This window comes from Scyliorhinus torazame, chromosome 1 (assembly GCF_047496885.1).
Source record: "Scyliorhinus torazame isolate Kashiwa2021f chromosome 1, sScyTor2.1, whole genome shotgun sequence".
Lineage (NCBI taxonomy): Eukaryota > Metazoa > Chordata > Chondrichthyes > Carcharhiniformes > Scyliorhinidae > Scyliorhinus > Scyliorhinus torazame.
In genome coordinates this window covers 379,771,478-379,790,337 of record NC_092707.1, presented here as the reverse complement: position 1 = coordinate 379,790,337, position 18,860 = coordinate 379,771,478, and the positions used below count along the sequence as shown (strand labels likewise).

The window sequence follows — 18,860 nt, the reverse complement described above, 5'->3', positions numbered from 1 at the left end:
TCCAGTCTTTCCCACGCCGCTCCCTCACCCTCCATCATCCATTTACGTATCATTGCCACATTGGCGGCCCAATAGTAATCGCCCAAGTTCGGTAGTGCCAATCCTCCTCTGTCCCTACTACGCTGAAGGAACCCCCTCCTTACTCTCGGAACTTTCCCTGCCCACACGAAGCTCGTGATGCTCCTGTCTATTTTATTAAAAAAGGTCTTAGTGATTAGTATAGGGAGACATTGAAATACAAATAAGAACCTCGGGAGGACCATCATCTTAATTGCTTGCACCCTGCCCGCCAGCGATAGAGGCTGCATGTCCCACCTCTTGAAGTCCTCCTCCATTTGTTCTACCAACCGTGTCAGATTAAGTCTGTGCAAGGTTCCCCAGCTCCTAGCGATCTGAATCCCCAGGTATCGGAAGTTTCTTTCCACTTTCCTTAGAGGCAAGCCTTCTATCTCTCTACTCTGGTCCCCTGGATGTATCACAAATAATTCACTCTTCCCCATGTTTAGCCTATACCCCGAGAAATCCCCGAACCCCCTCAAAATTCGCATAACCTCTATCATTCCCCCCCGCTGGGTCCGACACGTATAACAATAGGTCATCCGCATATAACGAGACTCGGTGTTCTTCTCCCCCTCTAATCACCCCTCTCCATTTCCTGGAGTCTCTCAACGCCATGGCCAGAGGTTCAATTGCCAACGCGAACAACAATGGAGACAGCGGGCATCCGTCTTGTTCCCCTATATAGTCGGAAATACTCCGATCTATGTCGACCTGTAACTACGCTTGCCGTTGGAGCCCCATAAAGAAGTCTAACCCAGCTAATAAACCCGTTCCCAAACCCAAACCTCCTTAACACTTCCCATAAATACCCCCACTCCACCCTATCAAATGCCTTCTCTGCGTCCATTGCCGCCACTATCTCTGCCTCCCCCTCCACTGGGGGCATCATTATCACCCCTAATAGTCGTCGCACGTTAACATTCAGTTGTCTCCCTTTTACGAACCCTGTCTGGTCTTCGTGCACCACCCCCGGGACACAGTCCTCTATCCTCGATGCCAGTACCTTTGCCAACAATTTGGCGTCCACGTTCAACAATGAAATGGGTCTATAGGACCCGCACTGCAACGGATCTTTATCCCTCTTCAAAATTAACGATATCGTCGCCTCCGACATCGTCGGGGGTAGAGTCCCCCCTTTCCTGGCCTCATTGAACGTCCTCACCATCAACGGGGCCAACAAGTCCACATATTTTCTGTAATACTCCACCGGGAACCCGTCTGGTCCTGGGGCCTTTCCTGCTTGCATGCTTCCCAGTCCCTTAATAACCTCGTCCACCCCAATCGGTGCCCCCAGGCCTACCACCCCCCGCTCCTCCACTTTCGGGAACCTCAATTGGTCCAGGAACTGCCGCATCCCCTCCTCTCCCTCTGGGGGTTGAGACCTATACAGTTCCTCATAGAAGGTCTTGAACACCTCATTTATCTTTCCTGCCCTTCGCACCGTGTCTCCCCTTTCGTCTCTAATTCCTCCGATCTCCCTCGCTGCTGCCCTCTTTCGCAATTGATGAGCCAACAGGCGACTCGCCTTTTCCCCATATTCATACCTCCTCCCCTGTGCCTTCCTCCACAGTACCTCCGCCTTTCTGGTGGTCAGAAGGTCAAATTCCGTCTGGAGTCGTCTCCTCTCCCTGTACAATTCCTCCTCCGGGGTCTCTGCAAATTCCCTATCCACCCTTAAAATCTCCCCCAGTAACCTTTCCCTTTCCTTGGCCTCTGTTTTCCTTTTGTGGGCCCCAATGGAGATCAGCTCTCTTCTTACCACCGCTTTTAGTGCTTCCCATACCACTCCCACAGGGACCTCGCCGTCGTCATTGACCTCCAGATATCTCTCAATACACTCCCGCACTCTTGCACACACTCCCTCATCCGCCATCAGTCCCACATCTAATCGCCAGAGTGTTCTCTGCTCCCTTTCCTCTCCTAATTCCAGGTCCACCCAATGTGGGGCATGATCCGAAAGCTGGGTTTGATTATTGAGATTGAAAAGTATTTAAAACATTTATTGAGCACATCGATTACTAGTGACCATTCCCCACTCCACCCCCTTTGGCACAATTTTCCCTCCATCTTTTTTGCATGATACATCCAATGGAATGTGGTTAAATGATACAGAATATAGTTCCATAGTTGTTTACTGTACACAACCTTTTCTTAAAAAGGGTTTTTGTTGCAAGATAGTTAGCTCCTAGTTATAAAGCATGCTGACAAAGGCAGAAACTAATTTTAAAACTAGCTATGCAGCTTAATTTTTCTCAAATGGATATCAACCCCACAGATTGAAGGTGCTAAACAAAATTAATGCACCTCAACTTTCACTAAACATGCTATTAAATGACCAAGATATTTTGGAATGATCAGAAAACCTTGAAATCTACTGCACCTATCACTGGATTATTATATTTACAGAAAGGTCAACACAATTGCCTTTAGGAACGCTGCGTTTCTATTTTTGATAGAAACAATACGATCAATCACAGGATTCCATGTAAAAAAAAAATTAAATGCAAAACTTATCGTTTCAACTAAGGTTACAAGGGTTGGATCAAGAAGTCCATCTCAGGGGCGGCATGTAGCCCAGTGGATAGCACTGGGACTGCGGCGCTGAGGACCCGGGTTCGAATCCCGGCCCTGGGTCACTGACCGTGGAGTTTGCACATGTACAAGTTAGGTGGATTGGGCACACTAAATTGCCCCTGAATTATGAAAAAAAAATAATTGGGTACTCTAAATTTAAAAAAAGTCCATCTCAAAATGTACTTACATTTTCATTCACTCGGACAAGGGTTGTATTTGCATACAATGTGAGTTACGGAAAGTTGCAAACCCAATTTAATATGGGATATATTTGTATCCAGATCATGGCAATTAGATCAGAAGTCAAAATACTGAATTAAATATTGGAAATTGTTATTTTGTCAGAACTAATTGGAAATCTACTTGTGAGAGCTGTTCTAACTACACCGTAGTCAACTGTATAAATTAATGAACTGGCAGCCATAATTAACTAATCTACTTGTAAACCAGGCTATGGAGCTTCTGCATCCGCCGATTCCAAAAAAACTGGTAGAGGTTATTACAGGAGAACAATTGCTTTAAGTCATAGAAGCAGCATAAAAATGAATTCTACCCCAATTCATAATGAAGCGATCTCAAACAGCAACAACTTAAATTTATATAGTGCCTACTGCAAAGTGAAACATTCAAAGCACTTCACAGGAGTGTTAAACTTTTACAACAACCCACAAAAGGAGATCTTGGAACAAATTAGTCAAAGAGATAGTTTTTAAGAAGCATCATTTTTTTAAAAAGATGCAGGTAGAGGGAAAATCAAGCGGGAATTACAGAACTTAAGGGAGACAAAAGAAGCCCTGTAAAACTGCCCATATCCCACAAGATGTTAACCACATTTGTGATAATGTTCCAAATTTTGCTGCACATAAGACCTATACCCCAATCTGTTTCTACTGTTAGTAAATTTGCTCTGTTGTTACTTAGGCAGTAAAAGGTTCTTTAAGAAGTCCAAAGTTAGTTCAGTTAGTAGCAATCTTTCCAAAGTTAGAAAGTTGCACATCCATGCCCTAACCCAGGACTTCAGCAGTTGCTTAGTCTCAGTTGACACTCCAGTGCAGACAAAACATGAAGTCAAGACTTAGTTCTAAGTGCTGATTCTGGTGGGCACTAAAATTTCCATGGTATTAGATAGACAGAAATAGCAGATTAACCCAGTATTCACAATCAACATCTCCCCACAGATTAACGCAGGTAGAGATGGATGATGACACATCAGTCGTGTTTTTGCAACATGCTGACAATATTAATGATCATTTATTTTAGTACAAGAGGCGGCACGGTGGCGCAGTGGTTAGCACTGCTGCCTCATGGCGCCGAGGACCCGGTCTCGATTCTGGCCCCAGGTCTCTGTCCGTGTGGAGTTTGCATATTCTTCCCATGTTTCAAACCCACAACCCAAAGATGTGCAAGGTAGTGGGATTGGCCATGCTAAATTGCCCTTAATTAGAAAAAGAGAATGGGTATTCTAAATGTATATTAAAAAATTATTTTAGTACGAACCACAGATTACCGGATTTATTGAATTCAGTTTCTCAATCTGTATTGGTTTTCAACAATCGCTCGTTTGCTGGTCCAATATGAAAACCTCTTATGATATCACACCCAAAACTGTGGAGAAGACCATAGCTAAAATAACCCCCCTGGTAGCAGCATCCCATCTCCTTCTCAACATCTCTCTGCCCTTCCACCTCACTCTCCTCCTTAAAAACACACCTTAAAGCCTACCTCTTTGACCAAGCCTTAGGTCATCTGCCCCCCAAATCTCCTTCTGTTGGCTGTCATGCTTTGTTTTGTAATTCACCTGTGAAATGCCTTGGGACATTTTGTTACGTTAAAGGTGCTACATAAACATGCCTCATTGTTGTGGTTTGGAGATAGCTTTCTCACTAGCATAATCTATGCTAATCACGCTTCCCCAGTAAGTATTCTATATCCTATTCCTCGCCTCAGTTTGTCCTGAGGTGATAATATGGGCCTCTGTAACTGAATAGCTTGTTCAGCCACTCCAGAGCACCTTAAGAGTAAGCCACGAAGTGTGAACTAGAGGTATGCCTGGGGAAAACAGGTAGAGATGGACGATGACGCATCAGTCACGTTTTTACACCATGCTGGCAATATTACTGATCATTTATTTTAGTACAGGCCACAGATTATTGGATTTATTGAATTCAATTTCTTGACTTGCCATTGGTTTCTGACTATCTCTCGGTTGCTGGTCCAATAACAAAACCTCTACGATATCAGACTCAAAACTGTGAAGACCATAGCGTAAATACCCATTCAACATTCTTCGGTAGTGCAGTGCTCTCTTTCTGCTGAGTTTTAGTTCTCCAAGTAAACTAAAATCATAGATGTATACACAACCGCATAACACAACACATATATATATCAATCTAAAACAAGGCAATTAGGCTGATCTGAATTAAAAAAAAAAAATTCCATGGGGACCCAATAATTCGATCAAGGATATTCTGGATGCAGTTCACAGATGTCATCTTGCAAGGCACTCATGAGCTGAAGTATCATAAATAAAATAAAAGCAAATTACTACGGATGCTGGAATCTGAAACCAAAGAGAAAATGCTGGAAAATCTCAGCAGGTCTGGCAGCATCTGTAGGGAGAGAAAAGAGCTAACATTTCGAGTCCAGATGACCCTTTGTCAAAGCTTTGTCAAACTATCATGCTGCTCCAGCTAATAATTGATTGTGTAAAAAAAAAAAGGAACAATTAAACTGAAGCTCTTAATCTATTGCAATTCTGAGCTATTTCACAGCATTAGTAATGCACAAAATAACTTGATAGCAGTTCAATGAATGGTTGAGGTTATTTAGAGCCTATATAGACTACATGTAACTATATTGGAAACAAGTCACCATCATTGCAGATGAGTAATCAAAATCAGGGCTACTTGCTGTTCTCACAAATGGTCACCGTGATTACTGCAAGCGAGCAACAGATACCACGTTCACTTATCTCTAGTTTTAACATCCACTTGCACTGGCTGTCAATAGTAGAAGTTCGAAAAGAAAAACACGACTAGCTTTCAAACAATGGTTTGAAACGCTTTCCTCTGGGCTGAACAAAGTCTCCTCCAATCATCCAAATCCACAGCATGGTTACTGTTGGTGAGTCTGCCGTACATGTTAAGAGTAAAATAAGTTTTCCAGCACTAAACTATGAGCAAGTATAACAGAATTAATAAAACAGATATTTTGCTAAATCACTTTAAAAGGTTCCCAGAGAACACAGCTCGACTCGATAGTTCCAATATAAAACGTTGCATAGGACATTTTCTCAGCCAACAGCAAGCGATCAAGTACGTTTGTACTATGAGGATCTTCTGAAATCTGCAACATGCCTGTCTAATTGCTGAAGCATTTAGAAACAGTCAGTACATACATTATTAAAACAAGCATTTTCATTTCTCTCATTAAAGATCTGATGGTTACTCCAGCAGTGCTCTTAACCATGCAGGATATTGTTAAACAAACACATTCCCTACTGACTGTCACATCCTTTGGACAATGAAGCATTAACCATCTGCCTCCACTGTAAATCTAGCCTCTGAAATTATTTTTCTTTCTCCAAATTTTGTGATCACTGGGGAACATAATAAAACCTCGTCAATAATTTGCAATCCCTCCTTTACTGCCTTCTCTAATGCAAGTCAACCCTTAAAAAAAGTAAAATACAGCAAAAGAACACTTGTGTGTTGCCATCTTCAAGCAGATTAGAAACTGGTTTTGTTCAGCCACAGAATAAAATGCTCAGAGGGATCTGCAGCAATGTTTCAGCTGACTATTAATTACAAAGCAATGGATGCAAAAACAATCCAGGGGCTGTCGTCAGCTTGTGTCTGCAGGGAGTAGTTCATTAGCAAAAAGGACATCAAAATGCAAATATTTTCTTCAAAATTATTTGCATATAAATAAAAACTTATTTCCTCCCTAAAGAAGCTGCTTTTCATGACAATTGCAGCTTGCATTACAATGCTGGGCAGAGTTTGCAAGGGTGGTTTGCAGCCCTTGCCTTTCATTGAGTGCCAAGCGTGTATGTATGTAATCAGTATCAGACCGCACCAATATATGGAATGAAGGCACTCAATATGATCCTCATGCGATTCACAGTTCGAGAGCATTTAAAGATTTCCATAAATGTACAGCTTCGAGTGATCTGTGTTCAGTGTGCCCTGCTCAGAAAAGAGCAAACGCCTTCTCATTTCCGAGCGAAAGCTCCGCTGTTCAGCTGTAATTGAATCTATGGTTTACTGCATTTGAAGTCACAGCATGAAACCCAGACCTCTCTTCAGATGGCTGGCAAGAGACATTTTCAGAATGCTCATTTGGAAGAAATTCTTCAGTATACTAATGAAAAAATGGTTGGAGCTCTCAGCACTTTGCTCACCGGCTGCAGTTGCTGTGTGTGACCCACCAGTTTCCTGCTACTAAATAGCCACTGTTATGTGAGGGTGATGGTTAAAAAAAATACTCTACTCTCTAAAGAGGAAAATTTGTGCAGAGAATCAAAGCAGCGAGACATCATCGTTTCCACATCATTTGGCCTCAAAAGGGGATTAACGATGCCTAATGCCTGTTCTTGAAACCTTGTAAACCATTTCTACAATTAGCAAATCAGTTTTGTTTTCCAACACCGATCCATGCTCCATACAGATACAAAGCTGCAAGAAATCCAAAGGGGGGTCAGAGCATGTTGATGCACTTTCGTTCCTGATGAAGTGTGGGGTAAGCTTTTCTTTTTCTAAAGGAATGACTGCAATAAATGAGTGACTGAAATGTAAAGGAATACAAGGATGGTTCATTTAAATCCACAGATTAGCAGTTATTGTGATTTGTTTCTTGTTTAAAAAAAACTGCGATATTTCTTCATTCTCAAGGACAAAGAATGTGGTCTTTACTAAACTGATGTATAAAAGTAATACTGCAAAATCTAGATTTTCCCTTAAACGGTTTGGGCGAACAAGAAACAAACCACCTGGAGGTAGAAATGACAGATAGGCTAAATTTACAGATACAGAGAGAAACAAGGAAATAGAAGAAAGATTTGAGTGATCAATAATCACTCCCCGATATCTGCCTGCAGGACAATGAAATCTCATTGCTGCTAACCTTAAGAATCTGAGCCTTCTCAAATGCAAACAGATGACATGTTTTCTATCGGGATGATGGCTGCATAATAACTGACGAGGAAAAATGATAAGCACTGGAAATACCATAACATCTTTAAACATTCCCATGCCTGTGGCAGGATTAACTAACAACAAAATCAAGCTATTGTCAAAAGAGACATGCAGATGCTTACAGAAGTTGTCATTTTGAAAAGGACTGTACACAGTTCACTGAGTTTGGGGGGGGGGGGGGGGGGGGAAAGAGAAGAGCAAGAGCAGGAGGATTTCCTAGAACTATATTAACTTAACCCAACACTCAGCATTTATTATTTACTGCAATAAAAGATGTTTTATATACTTTTCCTCAGCAGACAGCTGTTGGATTACTGCTGAAAATATTCACAACAATAATGGGCATCTCTGCCATTACTGAAGCAGAGGAAGTGCGAATCCAAGGAGAGAAAGAAGACAGAGAAGAATCTGTTCTTGCTCTGCTGGGAATCGTAGGAACAATTCTAAATCTGTTGGTGATCATCTTTGTATACATCTACACTACATTCTGAAAGATCGCAAGCTGGTGAAAATGCAATAAACTACTACCAAAAAGTTCTTCAGAATGCATCTGCCTGACACGAGGTATGCTGAAACAGGCATTATCCATCCTTCTGAAAAATCAATACTTCAACATCTGACTAAATAACTTGCATTGACAATGTGGAATACCTGCTTTCAATCACGTCAACTGGAATTTTATAACAAACTAATACAGCAAATGGGCATTACACTGATAGCCGTCTATCAAACAGCCAGTGCAGAACAAAATAAAGACAGGTGCCAAAAAAGGACTGATACCAAAGTATTAGGGAACCACAAACAACAACGTGACATTTAAAAACGAATATGGCTTGAATCTTGGGAAAATGGAATGAAGAAAAAAAAACACATGCATTACAAAAGAAAATGTGTACGGTTTCTCATTAAAATGGTCTGCGGTGTTTGGATTCTCAGAGTTCATTGCTCGGAATGGTAGCAGCAAAGTTAAAAAAATTAAATCAGCTTTTCAAAACTAAATTAAGTATCTACAAATGACATCCTAATATGGGTACTGGACATCAAAATTATTTTGCTCGTTAATCTTGCACAATATGCTGTTCTGGACACGTCTCTGTGCTCTGCTAAACCGCTGGATGTAATTTGTCATTTATGGCAATTTGATAAAACTTTAGTGGCTAAATTAGCCAGTAACTCAATTCAACTTTAAAAATGTTAAGAGTTACATTATGCCGGTCAACGTTTTGAAAAAGGTGCCCAATGAAAATGCATACCCTTATGGATACCTCAATAAAAACTTAATGTAAACATTTTGCGTGTCTGCGACCATGTATAAAGCAGCTGGTCATCTCGATGAACAGTGAATTGTTTAAGGTAGTTGTCAAATTATTCTACTTTTGCTGATTAATTTAAGGGATGTTGGCTTCAAAGTAGTAAAAGATAAACTTAGAATTGATAAAAGAATGTTATTCTTCACAGTGATCAACAAACACCTTGAAATCCCAGGTAGACTAGTGGAGGCAAGAACTCAGAAATCATTTTAAAATCAATCATATATGCAAATATGGGGCTTTAGGTTCAGCCTGACAATCACAAAGTGTCTAAAAAGCAATTCTCACCTTCAATTCCCTTAGAATCAAATTCCTGTAGGTGAGAACCAAATTGTGTACAGAAGAATCATATTAGTTCTTCTTCAAAAGTACCAAGGGAACCTCTATGCCTCCTGAGAAGTTGGTGGGGCCCATGGATTAATGCCTCACCCAAAGGACAGTGGGCGGGATTCTCCCATCGGGCAGCTAAGTGCCGGCGTAAAAACGGGAGTGTTTTACTCCGGCGTCAGCGCCCGTTCCGAGACCCGATTCTCCGGGCCACAGTGGGGTAGCACGGTGCTGGAGCAGTCCAGGGCGCTCCAACTGCCGATCCCTGCGTGAACCCGGCGCCGCGGGGTCCACACATGCGCAGTTGGCCCGGCGCCAACTAGCGCATGCGCAGTTGGCCTTCTCCCCCGCGCTGGCCCTGACGCCAAATGGCACAAGGCTACAAGAGCCAGCGCGGAAGAAAAGAGGCCCCCTGACAGAGAGGCGTGCCGCCGATCGGTGGGCCCCAATCGCGGGCCAGGTCACTACGGAGGCACCCCCCCAGGGTCGGTCCCGAACCCCCCCCCCCGGGGTCGGTCCCGAACCTCCCCCCACCCACAGGCCGCCCCGGACCCTTCAACGCCGAGGTCCCGCTGGCTCAGAGGATGTTAGAACAGCGCCGGAGGGACTCGGCTTTTTGGTGACGGCCGTTCGGGGGCCGGAGAGTCGGTGCATATCCCAACCAGCGCCAACCACCGCCGGTCCCACTGGCGCAGATTCTGAGAATCGTGTCCCGGCATCGGGGCGGCGTGGCCCGATTCGCGCTGCCTGCCGGCGATTCTCCGACCCGGCGGTGGGGGGGGTGGTCGGAGAATTCCGCCCAGTACCTTTGACAGGATAGCATCTCCCCAACACTACGCTGACCGACAGCCTAAATTATGCGTCCCAGACTCTGGAGTGGGCAATTGAAACCAAACCCCGGAGTGTGTTGTGACAGCCCGGGCTGATAATTGGCTGCAAAGTGAAGGGCTTTAAAGAGGGAGACTGAGTGTGATATAAAGATTTATTTTTTAAGATTTGCGATTTTTATTGGTATGTTTCCACAATTTATTACGAGAACAAATCTATCATCCAAAAATGTTACCAACCAAACCTGATAAGAGAAATATCTTTACAAAGTCAGAGAAAGAAAAACAAATGATTGAGCGGATTGAATATTGAACTATTCTGTCAGAGGGTTGGACAGAATGGGAATCAGCCAGTGTCCAGTTCTGTTGTACCTATCTCAGCACCTGTACCCTGGGGAGAGTTGGTGCCCATGGGGGGGTGATATGAGGATAACTGAAGGGCCTGCCACCAGATATAATGGAGAAAAGATTCAAGAGTTAAGGTGAGCAGTGCTGCAGGAGTATACATGGGAATTCTAAGCTATGCAGTTTGAAGTTCAGAACACAAACTATAAATACTTGCTGGTTACACAGCTCCTCAGACTTAATATTCAGAACTACTTTCAGAGGCAACATGCCTCCACAACATGCTATTTTACATTAAATAGAATAAGAGCTCTGCTGTCAGAGGCATCAACATAGAACATAGAACGATACAGCATAGTACAGGCCCTTCGGCCCACGATGTTGCACCGAAACAAAAGCCATCTAACCTACACTATGCCATTATCATCCATATGTTTATCCAATAAACTTTTAAATGCCCTCAATGTTGGCGAGTTCACTACGGTAGCAGGTAGGGCATTCCACGGACTCGTGCCAGCCATTTCCATCCGCGGGAGAAGGCTCTCACTGTCCACCCTATCTAACCCCCTTATCATTTTGTATGCCTCAACATTTCATAAGAAGTGGCTTTTAACTGGTTCATAGAATTGAAGGGCTTTTAATTGGTTCATACGATTACTGGGTGCAACTAGTGGCCTTTGAATGACATGGAATTATACAGGATGTATGGTTGGTCACAGCCAAGCAAATCTTCCAACTCAGCTTTCACTTTCAGCATTTTTGCCATTCAAGGAATTTATTTTTGCCAAACCTCAGAAAAACTCACAGGAAAAGTAGCAACTGTTAAATTTAGAGCTTGGGAAGTTTTCAAATCTGTCACTTAGTATGAACAGGTCAAATTCAGCACCAAGCAAGGCAGCACAGTGGTTAGCGCTGCAGTCTCACGGCGCCGAGGCCCCAGGTTCGATCCCGGCTCTGGGTCACTGTCCGTGTGGAGTTTGCACATTCTCCCCGTGTTTGCGTGGGTTTCACCTCCACAACATGCAGGGTAGGTGGATTGAACACGCTAAGTTGCCCCATAATTGGAAAAAATGAATTGGGTACTCTAAATTTATATTTAAATAAATTCAGCACCATGCAAGCCGTGTTATACTCACTATAATACAAATGGAGTATCAAACGACTGACCTATATTTTAAAGAGGTCATAAAAAGTGCGATTGGTGCAACACATAAATGTTGTATGTTTTATTTTCGGAAGCCATCTGATTTTTGGAGCTCGTGTTTATTTGGAGCAACGGTGAGATTGAAGTGGTCTGCAGGTAAGGGAACAAAACTGAAGCTCCTCAATGTGATTATGATGCCCTCGGTGGAGGGAGAAGCGGAGGTAGTGGCAGCTATGGACGACCGGGTGGAGTGGGAGTATCTTTGGGAAGTGCTGCAGAGGTTTGGGTTCGGGGAGGGGTTCATCAGCTGGGTTAGATTGCTATATAGAGCCCCGGTGGCGAGTGTGGCTACGAATCGGCAGAGATCGGAGTACTTTTGGCTGTACCGAGGGACGAGGCAGGGGTGCTCCCTGTCCCCCTTGCTGTTTGCATTGGCAATTGAGCCTCTGGCCATCGCACTAAGGGAGTCCAGGAAATGGAGGGGACTGGTTCGAGGGGGAGAGGAACATCGGGTGTCGCTGTATGCGGACGACCTGTTGCTGTATATGGCAGATCCAGTGGAGGGGATGGCGGAGGTCATGCGGATCGTAAGGGAGTTTGGGGACTTCTCGGGGTATAAGCTCAATGTAGGGAAAAGTGAGCTCTTTGTGGTGCATCCAGGGGACCAGGGAAGGGGGATAGACGACCTGCCGTTGAAGAGGGCGGAAAGGAGCTTTCGGTACTTGGGGATCCAGGTGGTTGGGAGTTGGGGGCCCTGCACAAACTCAATTTGTCGCGGTTGGTGGAGCAGATGGAGGAGGATTTCAAAAGATGGGATGTGCTGCCACTCTCGCTAGCGGGCAGGGTGCAGTCGGTTAAAATGATGGTCCTCCCGAGGTTTCTCTTTGTGTTCCAGTGGCTTCCCGTTATGATTCCCAAGGCCTTTTTCAAACGGGTAGGTAGGAGCATCATGGGTTTTGTGTGGGCAAATAAGACCCCATGGGTAAAGAGGGTGTTTCTGGAGTGTAGTAGGGACAGGGAGGGCTGGCTCTGCCGAATTTGTGCGGATATTATTGGGCTGCCAATGTGGCGATGATCCGTAAGTGGGTAATGGAGGGAGAGGGGGCGGCGTGGAAGAGGTTGGAGATGACGTCCTGTGTAGGCACGAGCCTGAGGGCGCTGGTGACAGCACCGCTGCCGCTCTCGCCGATAAGGTACACCAGAGTCCGGTGGTGGCGGCGCCGTTGAAGATCTGGGGGCAGTGGAGATGACACAGGGGCAAGGTGGGAGCCTCGGTGTGGTCCCCGATGCGGGAGAACCATCGGTTCGTCGCGTGACGGATGGATGGGAGATTTCGGAGCTGGCATCGGGCAGGGATTAGAAGAATGGGGGCCCTGTTTATAGATGGGACGTTTGCGAGCCTGGGAGCGGTGGAGGAGAAGTTTGGGTTACCCCCGGGAAATGCTTTCAGGTATATGCAAGTGAGGGCGTTTGTGAGGCGACAGGTGAGGGAATTCCCACTGCTACCGGCACAAGGGACTCAGGACAGGGTGATTTTGGGTGTATGGGTTGGAGAAGGCAGGGTTTCGGCGATCTACCAGGAGCTGAAAGAAGAGGAGGCAGCCTCAGTAGAGGAGTTAAAGGGCAAGTGGGAGGAGGAGCTTGGGGAGGAGATAGATGAGGGTCTGTGGGCTGATGCCCTGAGTAGGGTTAACTCTTCCTCCTCTTGAGCCAGGCTCAGCCTAATACAATTCAAGGTTATTCACAGAGCGCATATGACAGGGGCGAGGTTGAGTAGGTTCTTTGGGGTGGAGGACAGATGTGGGAGGTGCTCGGGAAGCCCGGCGAATCACGTCCACATGTTCTGGTCGTGCCCGGCACTGGAGGGGTTTTGTGAGGACTATGTCCAAGGTGGTGAAAGTCCAGGTCATGCCGAGTTGGGGGTTGGCACTATTTGGGGTAACGGACGAGCCGGGAGTGCAGGAGGAGAAAGAGGCCGGTATCCTGGCCTTTGCGTCCCTGGTAGTCCGGCGGAGGATCTTGCTATTATGGAAGGACGCGAAGCCCCCCAGTGTGGAAGCCTGGATAAATGACATGGCAGGGTTCATTAAGCTGGAGAGGATAAAGTTTGCCTTACGAGTGTCTGTGCAGGGTTCTTCAGGCGGTGGCAACCGTTCCTAGACTATCTCGCGGAGCGTTAGGAGGAGGTCAGCAGCAGCAGCAACCCAAGGGTGGGGGGGGGGGACTTCCCTACGGGTATCTTTGAATGTCATATGGGGTGGTTACTGTATACGGGGAAACCCAATGTAAAAGTTTTGTATAATTTTTGATTGTTGTGCTTGCGTTTCTTTCTTTTTGTTATGGGGGGGGGGGCGGGTTGTTAAAAATTGTTGGAAAATTTGAATAAACACATTTAAAAAACAAAAAAGAAATAGCATCTATATGGGTTAGCCTGCTGCCTCACGGCGCCGAGGTCCCAGGTTCGATCCCGGCTCTGGGTCACTGTCCATGTGGAGTTTGCACATTCTCCCAGTGTTTGCGTGGGTTTCGCCCCCACAACCCAAAGTTATGCAGGGTAGGTGGACTGGCCACGCTAAATTGCCCCTTAATTGGAAAAAATGAATTGGGTACTCTAAATTTAAAAAAAAAAGAAATAGTAACTATACCAGAAGCTGTAACATATGCCCTCTCCCCACTGATTCTGACTGACCTACTGTGCAGTTCCAACAATTTCTGTTTTTATGTCCACACATCAAGTTTATAGCATAAAGGTGCATGATCAGCCCAAATTGGATTTTAGACAAACCCCGCATCTCAAATTCTTAAGCATTTCTATGAAAATTCAAACTATAAACTTCATTCTTTCCATTAAAATATGGGAGCACCACGCAACTATCTTCAAAAGCAAATGCGATCAGATTCACGGGCAAGTGTAAAATTTTAAAATCAGCTCAGCAATGTGTTTCCTTGTTTGTCCCCACAGGAAACACTGTGACTGAACAAAGCACATGAATATTTCATCAGCTGAGGATATGCACACAAAATCAGAAGTCCTTTACGCAGCATGGAGACATTAATTAGCTGCTACTTAGCCATTTTTACAGGAAGGAGTATGCTCAATGGACAACTTAACATTTTAGTTAAGCTTGGAAAGCCTACCAGGCACAAAAACGAGTGTAAACAAACCAAAATTTAATGAGAAACAGAGCAGCAGCAGCATCTTTGTCACACCGAAGACCAAATTAGTTATAATAAAAACTATACAAGCATACGAATTAGGAGCAGGCCACTCGGCCCCTCAAGACTGCTGTGCCATTCTATAAGACCATGGCTGATCAGATTGTAACTCAACTCCACATTCTTGCCTACCCCTGGTAACTTTTCACCCCCCCCCTGCTTATCAAATATCTATCTAGCTCTGCCTTACAAATATTCAAAGACTCTGCTTCCACTGCCTTTTGAGGAAGGGAGATCCAAAGGCTCTCAAAATTCCTCATCTGTCTTAAATGGCGATCTCTTATTTTTGTAAACAATGGTCCCTACTTCTAGATCCTCCCACCGGAGGAAACATCCTTTTCACATCCACCCTGTCAAGACCCCAAAGGATTTTGTCTTTCAATCAAATCGTCTCTTCCTCTTCTAAACCCCAGCGATACAAGCCTAGTCTAGCCTGTCCAATGTTTGCTCATCAGACAACCCACCCATTCTAGATGCAAGTCTCATAAACCTTCTCTGAACTGCTTCCACTGCATTTACATGTTTCCATGTATACCACTGTATACAGTGCTCCAGTTATCTATCTACTTAATTGCAGTTAAAAAGTCCAGTGCCAGCAGCACCACTGCAGAAAAATCTTAACATGGTACCTTATTTCTGTAAATTTTAATTTCTTACCGCTGCAAAATTTCCCCAAATAACTATCTGACCGCTTTGTAGCTGTTCGCTGTCCACGATGCAGCGGTGGAACTTAAATAGGTCTCAAAGTCCATTCAAAAAGACAAGAAATTCACAACTTTCAGCAATTACTTGTTTCTTCAACAATTCCAGGGTATTCACCCCTACTACGTTTTCCAGAAGTCTATGCCATACATTAACTTGTTTTGTGGTAAACACTGCCTGGTATGGGCAGCACGATGGCGCAGTGGCTAGCACTGCTGCCTCACGGTGCCAAGGTCCCAGGTTCGATCCCGGCTCTGGGTCACTGTCCCTGTGGAGTTGGCACATTCTCTCTGTGTTTGCACGGGTTTCACCCCCACAACTCTTGAACAGGCACATGGACAGCAGCAAGGTTGATCTTAGATTAGGATAAATGGTCGGCACAACATTGTGGGCCGAAGGGCCTGTACTGTGCTGTAATGTTCTATGTTCTAACCCAAAGATGTGCAGGGTAGGTGGAGTGGCCATGCTAAATTGTCCCTTAATTGGAAAAAAAAACAAGTGGATACTCTAAATTTATTTTTTTAAAACACTGCCTGGTACAAGTTGCTCACATTTTCCTTGTCCTGCTTTAATCACATAACAAACTTTCCAGTTTCACTTTTTTCATTGCAAAGTCCAAAAACCGACTCAAATTCATTTTCCAGACTGAAAAGCTCAAGTCTCTGCTATCTTTCCTCACAACTGTGACGTTTAGAACTGGAGTGTCATTTCCATTCTTCTTCCTCTGCACTGCTTCCCATGCTCTAATGTCTCCTTTGCATTTTGTTGACCAGAATAGCTCACAGTACTCGAATTGCAGCCTGGTCAGGACAATATATCATTGGGGATTCATTAAAAAAAATTAAATTCAGAGTGCCCAATCCATTTTTTCCAATTAAGGGGCAAATTTAGTATGGCCAATCCACCTACACTGCACATCTTTGGGTTGTGGGGGCGAAACCTGATGTACCATCAATTACACACAAGGCAAGTTGCAGAAAACAAAGTAATGGTTTTAATACTCTAAGATGTAGCCTGTCTGCTGCTGAACCCAGACTGGAGACAGGGCTACAGATCAGTCAACTACATACAACACCCAGTGGGGCAGAGCCATGGAAGAACAATATATAACACTGAGTAACAATGGAACAAACAGTAACAGAGAATATATACAGCGCTGTAAGTAACAGTGGAACTACAATAACAGTGGTTCACCACAAAACCCACGCAAACAGGGGGGGAATGTGCAAACTCCACGTGACCCAGAGCCGGCATCGAACCTGGGGCCTCGGCACCGTGAGGCTGCAGTGCATTATTTGGGATTCATAATGGACTTGAAACTTTAACATTGTTTCTATCTCCACAGATGCTGCAAGACCTGCTGAGTTTTTCCAGCACTTTATGTTTCTATTTTTTGGTCACCTCTGACCGGTATTAAAACTAGAAGGTAGAATAAAATATGCAATTCACTTAGATGGTTGCTGCTCTATACTAGCTGGACGTGTTCGGCATCTAATCTACTGAAGTGCCCAAGACTCTTTTGGCTTCATTCTTAGCTATTTGAACACCATTCGAAGCAAGGAAAGTTTTAAGCTATAAAAAAATATATTGATGAGATCTAAATCTCTCCCCAAAGCACATCAATAAGAACATTATCTGGGGGAAAAAGTGTGTTGGATGCTAAAATCCTTTGAATCATAACTAGTTTGCACAATTCATAATATTTCAAGGTTATAGTTGTTATACGTTTTAGTTACCGTGGTTCCTTTTCACCAAACACCATTTATTTCACTTCCACAGCCTCTGCACAAAACTCTTAACAACACACCACCTGACACAAGGGCCACCTGAAGTCCCTTTACATATCAGTGTCAATCATTGGATACTTAAACCAAATGAGACAACTAATTGCAATGTCTCTTAATGCATTACTTGACTCTTAACCCATTACTTAACAGTCTCCCCTTCCTTGGAGAAAAAAAATAATTAGGTGAAAACAAAATTTAAAGTAACTCAAAAACACACACGGACTTCCGGGTGCGGCGATGATCAGCTAAGTCGCACGTTTCGGCAGCTCCCGGTGGAACGGACTTTTGGGCTCTTGATAGGAGCCCCAATGGCAATTTTAACGGCTAAAAACACTGTGCGGTAAACCAGAAGGGAATCCCCCCTGGACACGGATGGAAAAAGGAGAGGAAAGTGACCGGATTGCGGTGGATCCTCTAGAGCAGCGGCCAGGAAGGCAAGCACAAAGCAAGATGGCGTCGGAAGGTGGCAGTTTAATATGGGGCCCTGACCAACAAGAGTTCCTGCGGCGCTGCGTGGAAGAACTTAAAAAGGAGATGAAGAAGGAGCTGTTGGCCCCGATATTACAGGCGGTTGAGGGGCTAAAGGAGGAGCAAAAGACCCAGGAACAGGAGCTTCGGGTCGTGCAGGCAAAGGCTGCTGAGAATGAGGACGAAATACAGGGCCTGGTGGTGAAGACAAAGATGCACGAGGCACAACACAAAAGGTGTGTGGAAAGGTTGGAGGTGCTGGAGAATAATGCGAGGAGGAAGAATTTAAGGATTCTTGGTCTTCCCGAAGGTGCAGAAGGGGCGGACGTCGGGGCATATGTGAGCACGATGCTTCACTCGTTAATGGGGTCAGAGGCCCCGACGGGTCCGCTGGAGGTGGAGGGAGCCTATCGCGTTATGGCGCGAAGACCGGGGGCTGGAGAAATTCCTCGAGCCATAGTGGTGAGATTTCTCCGATATAAGGACAGAGAGATGGTCCCCGGATGGGCAAAGAAAACCCGGAGCAGTAGGTGGGAGAACGCGGTGATCCGCGTATATCAAGATTGGAGTGCGGAGGTGGCGAGAAGGAGGGCAAGCTTTAATCGGGCCAAGGCGGTGCTGCACAAAAGGAAGGTTAAATTTGGAAAGCTGCAGCCGGCAAGACTGTGGGTCACACATCAAGGGAAACACCACTACTTTGAAACGGCAGAAGAGGTGTGGACATATATTGTCGAGGAGAATCTGGAATAAGTGGGCTAGAAAAAGAACGTTTGGGACAAAGTGGTGGGGTGACTACGTGGGATGAAGGGGGGGGAAATGGGGGAAAGAGATGATTTCCCAAGTTGTTAATCCTGCGATCCTGTAACTTTTCTCTCTTCCCCATGTCGTGGGGGAGGGAGGATGAG

The 18,860-nt window shown here is 44.8% G+C and overlaps 2 protein-coding genes across 7 annotated transcripts in view; one reads left to right on the top strand and one right to left on the bottom strand.

Moving 5' to 3' along the window:
• birc6 (baculoviral IAP repeat containing 6) overlaps positions 1-18,860 on the bottom strand; it is a 371,663-nt gene that overhangs the window by 75,855 nt on the left and 276,948 nt on the right. The window lies entirely within an intron of this gene.
• On the top strand, positions 6,635-9,094 carry tunar (TCL1 upstream neural differentiation-associated RNA). Of its 2 annotated transcripts, none has more exons than XM_072496738.1 (2): positions 6,635-7,374; positions 8,126-9,094. In XM_072496738.1, the coding sequence occupies exons 1-2, from the start codon at positions 7,363-7,365 to the stop codon at positions 8,318-8,320; spliced, it is 207 nt and encodes a 68-aa protein (XP_072352839.1). In that variant the 5' UTR covers positions 6,635-7,362; the 3' UTR covers positions 8,321-9,094. The 2 variants fall into 2 exon arrangements, with proteins under 2 accessions (XP_072352839.1, XP_072352929.1); XM_072496828.1 differs by having other exon boundaries at positions 6,642-7,374; positions 8,129-9,094.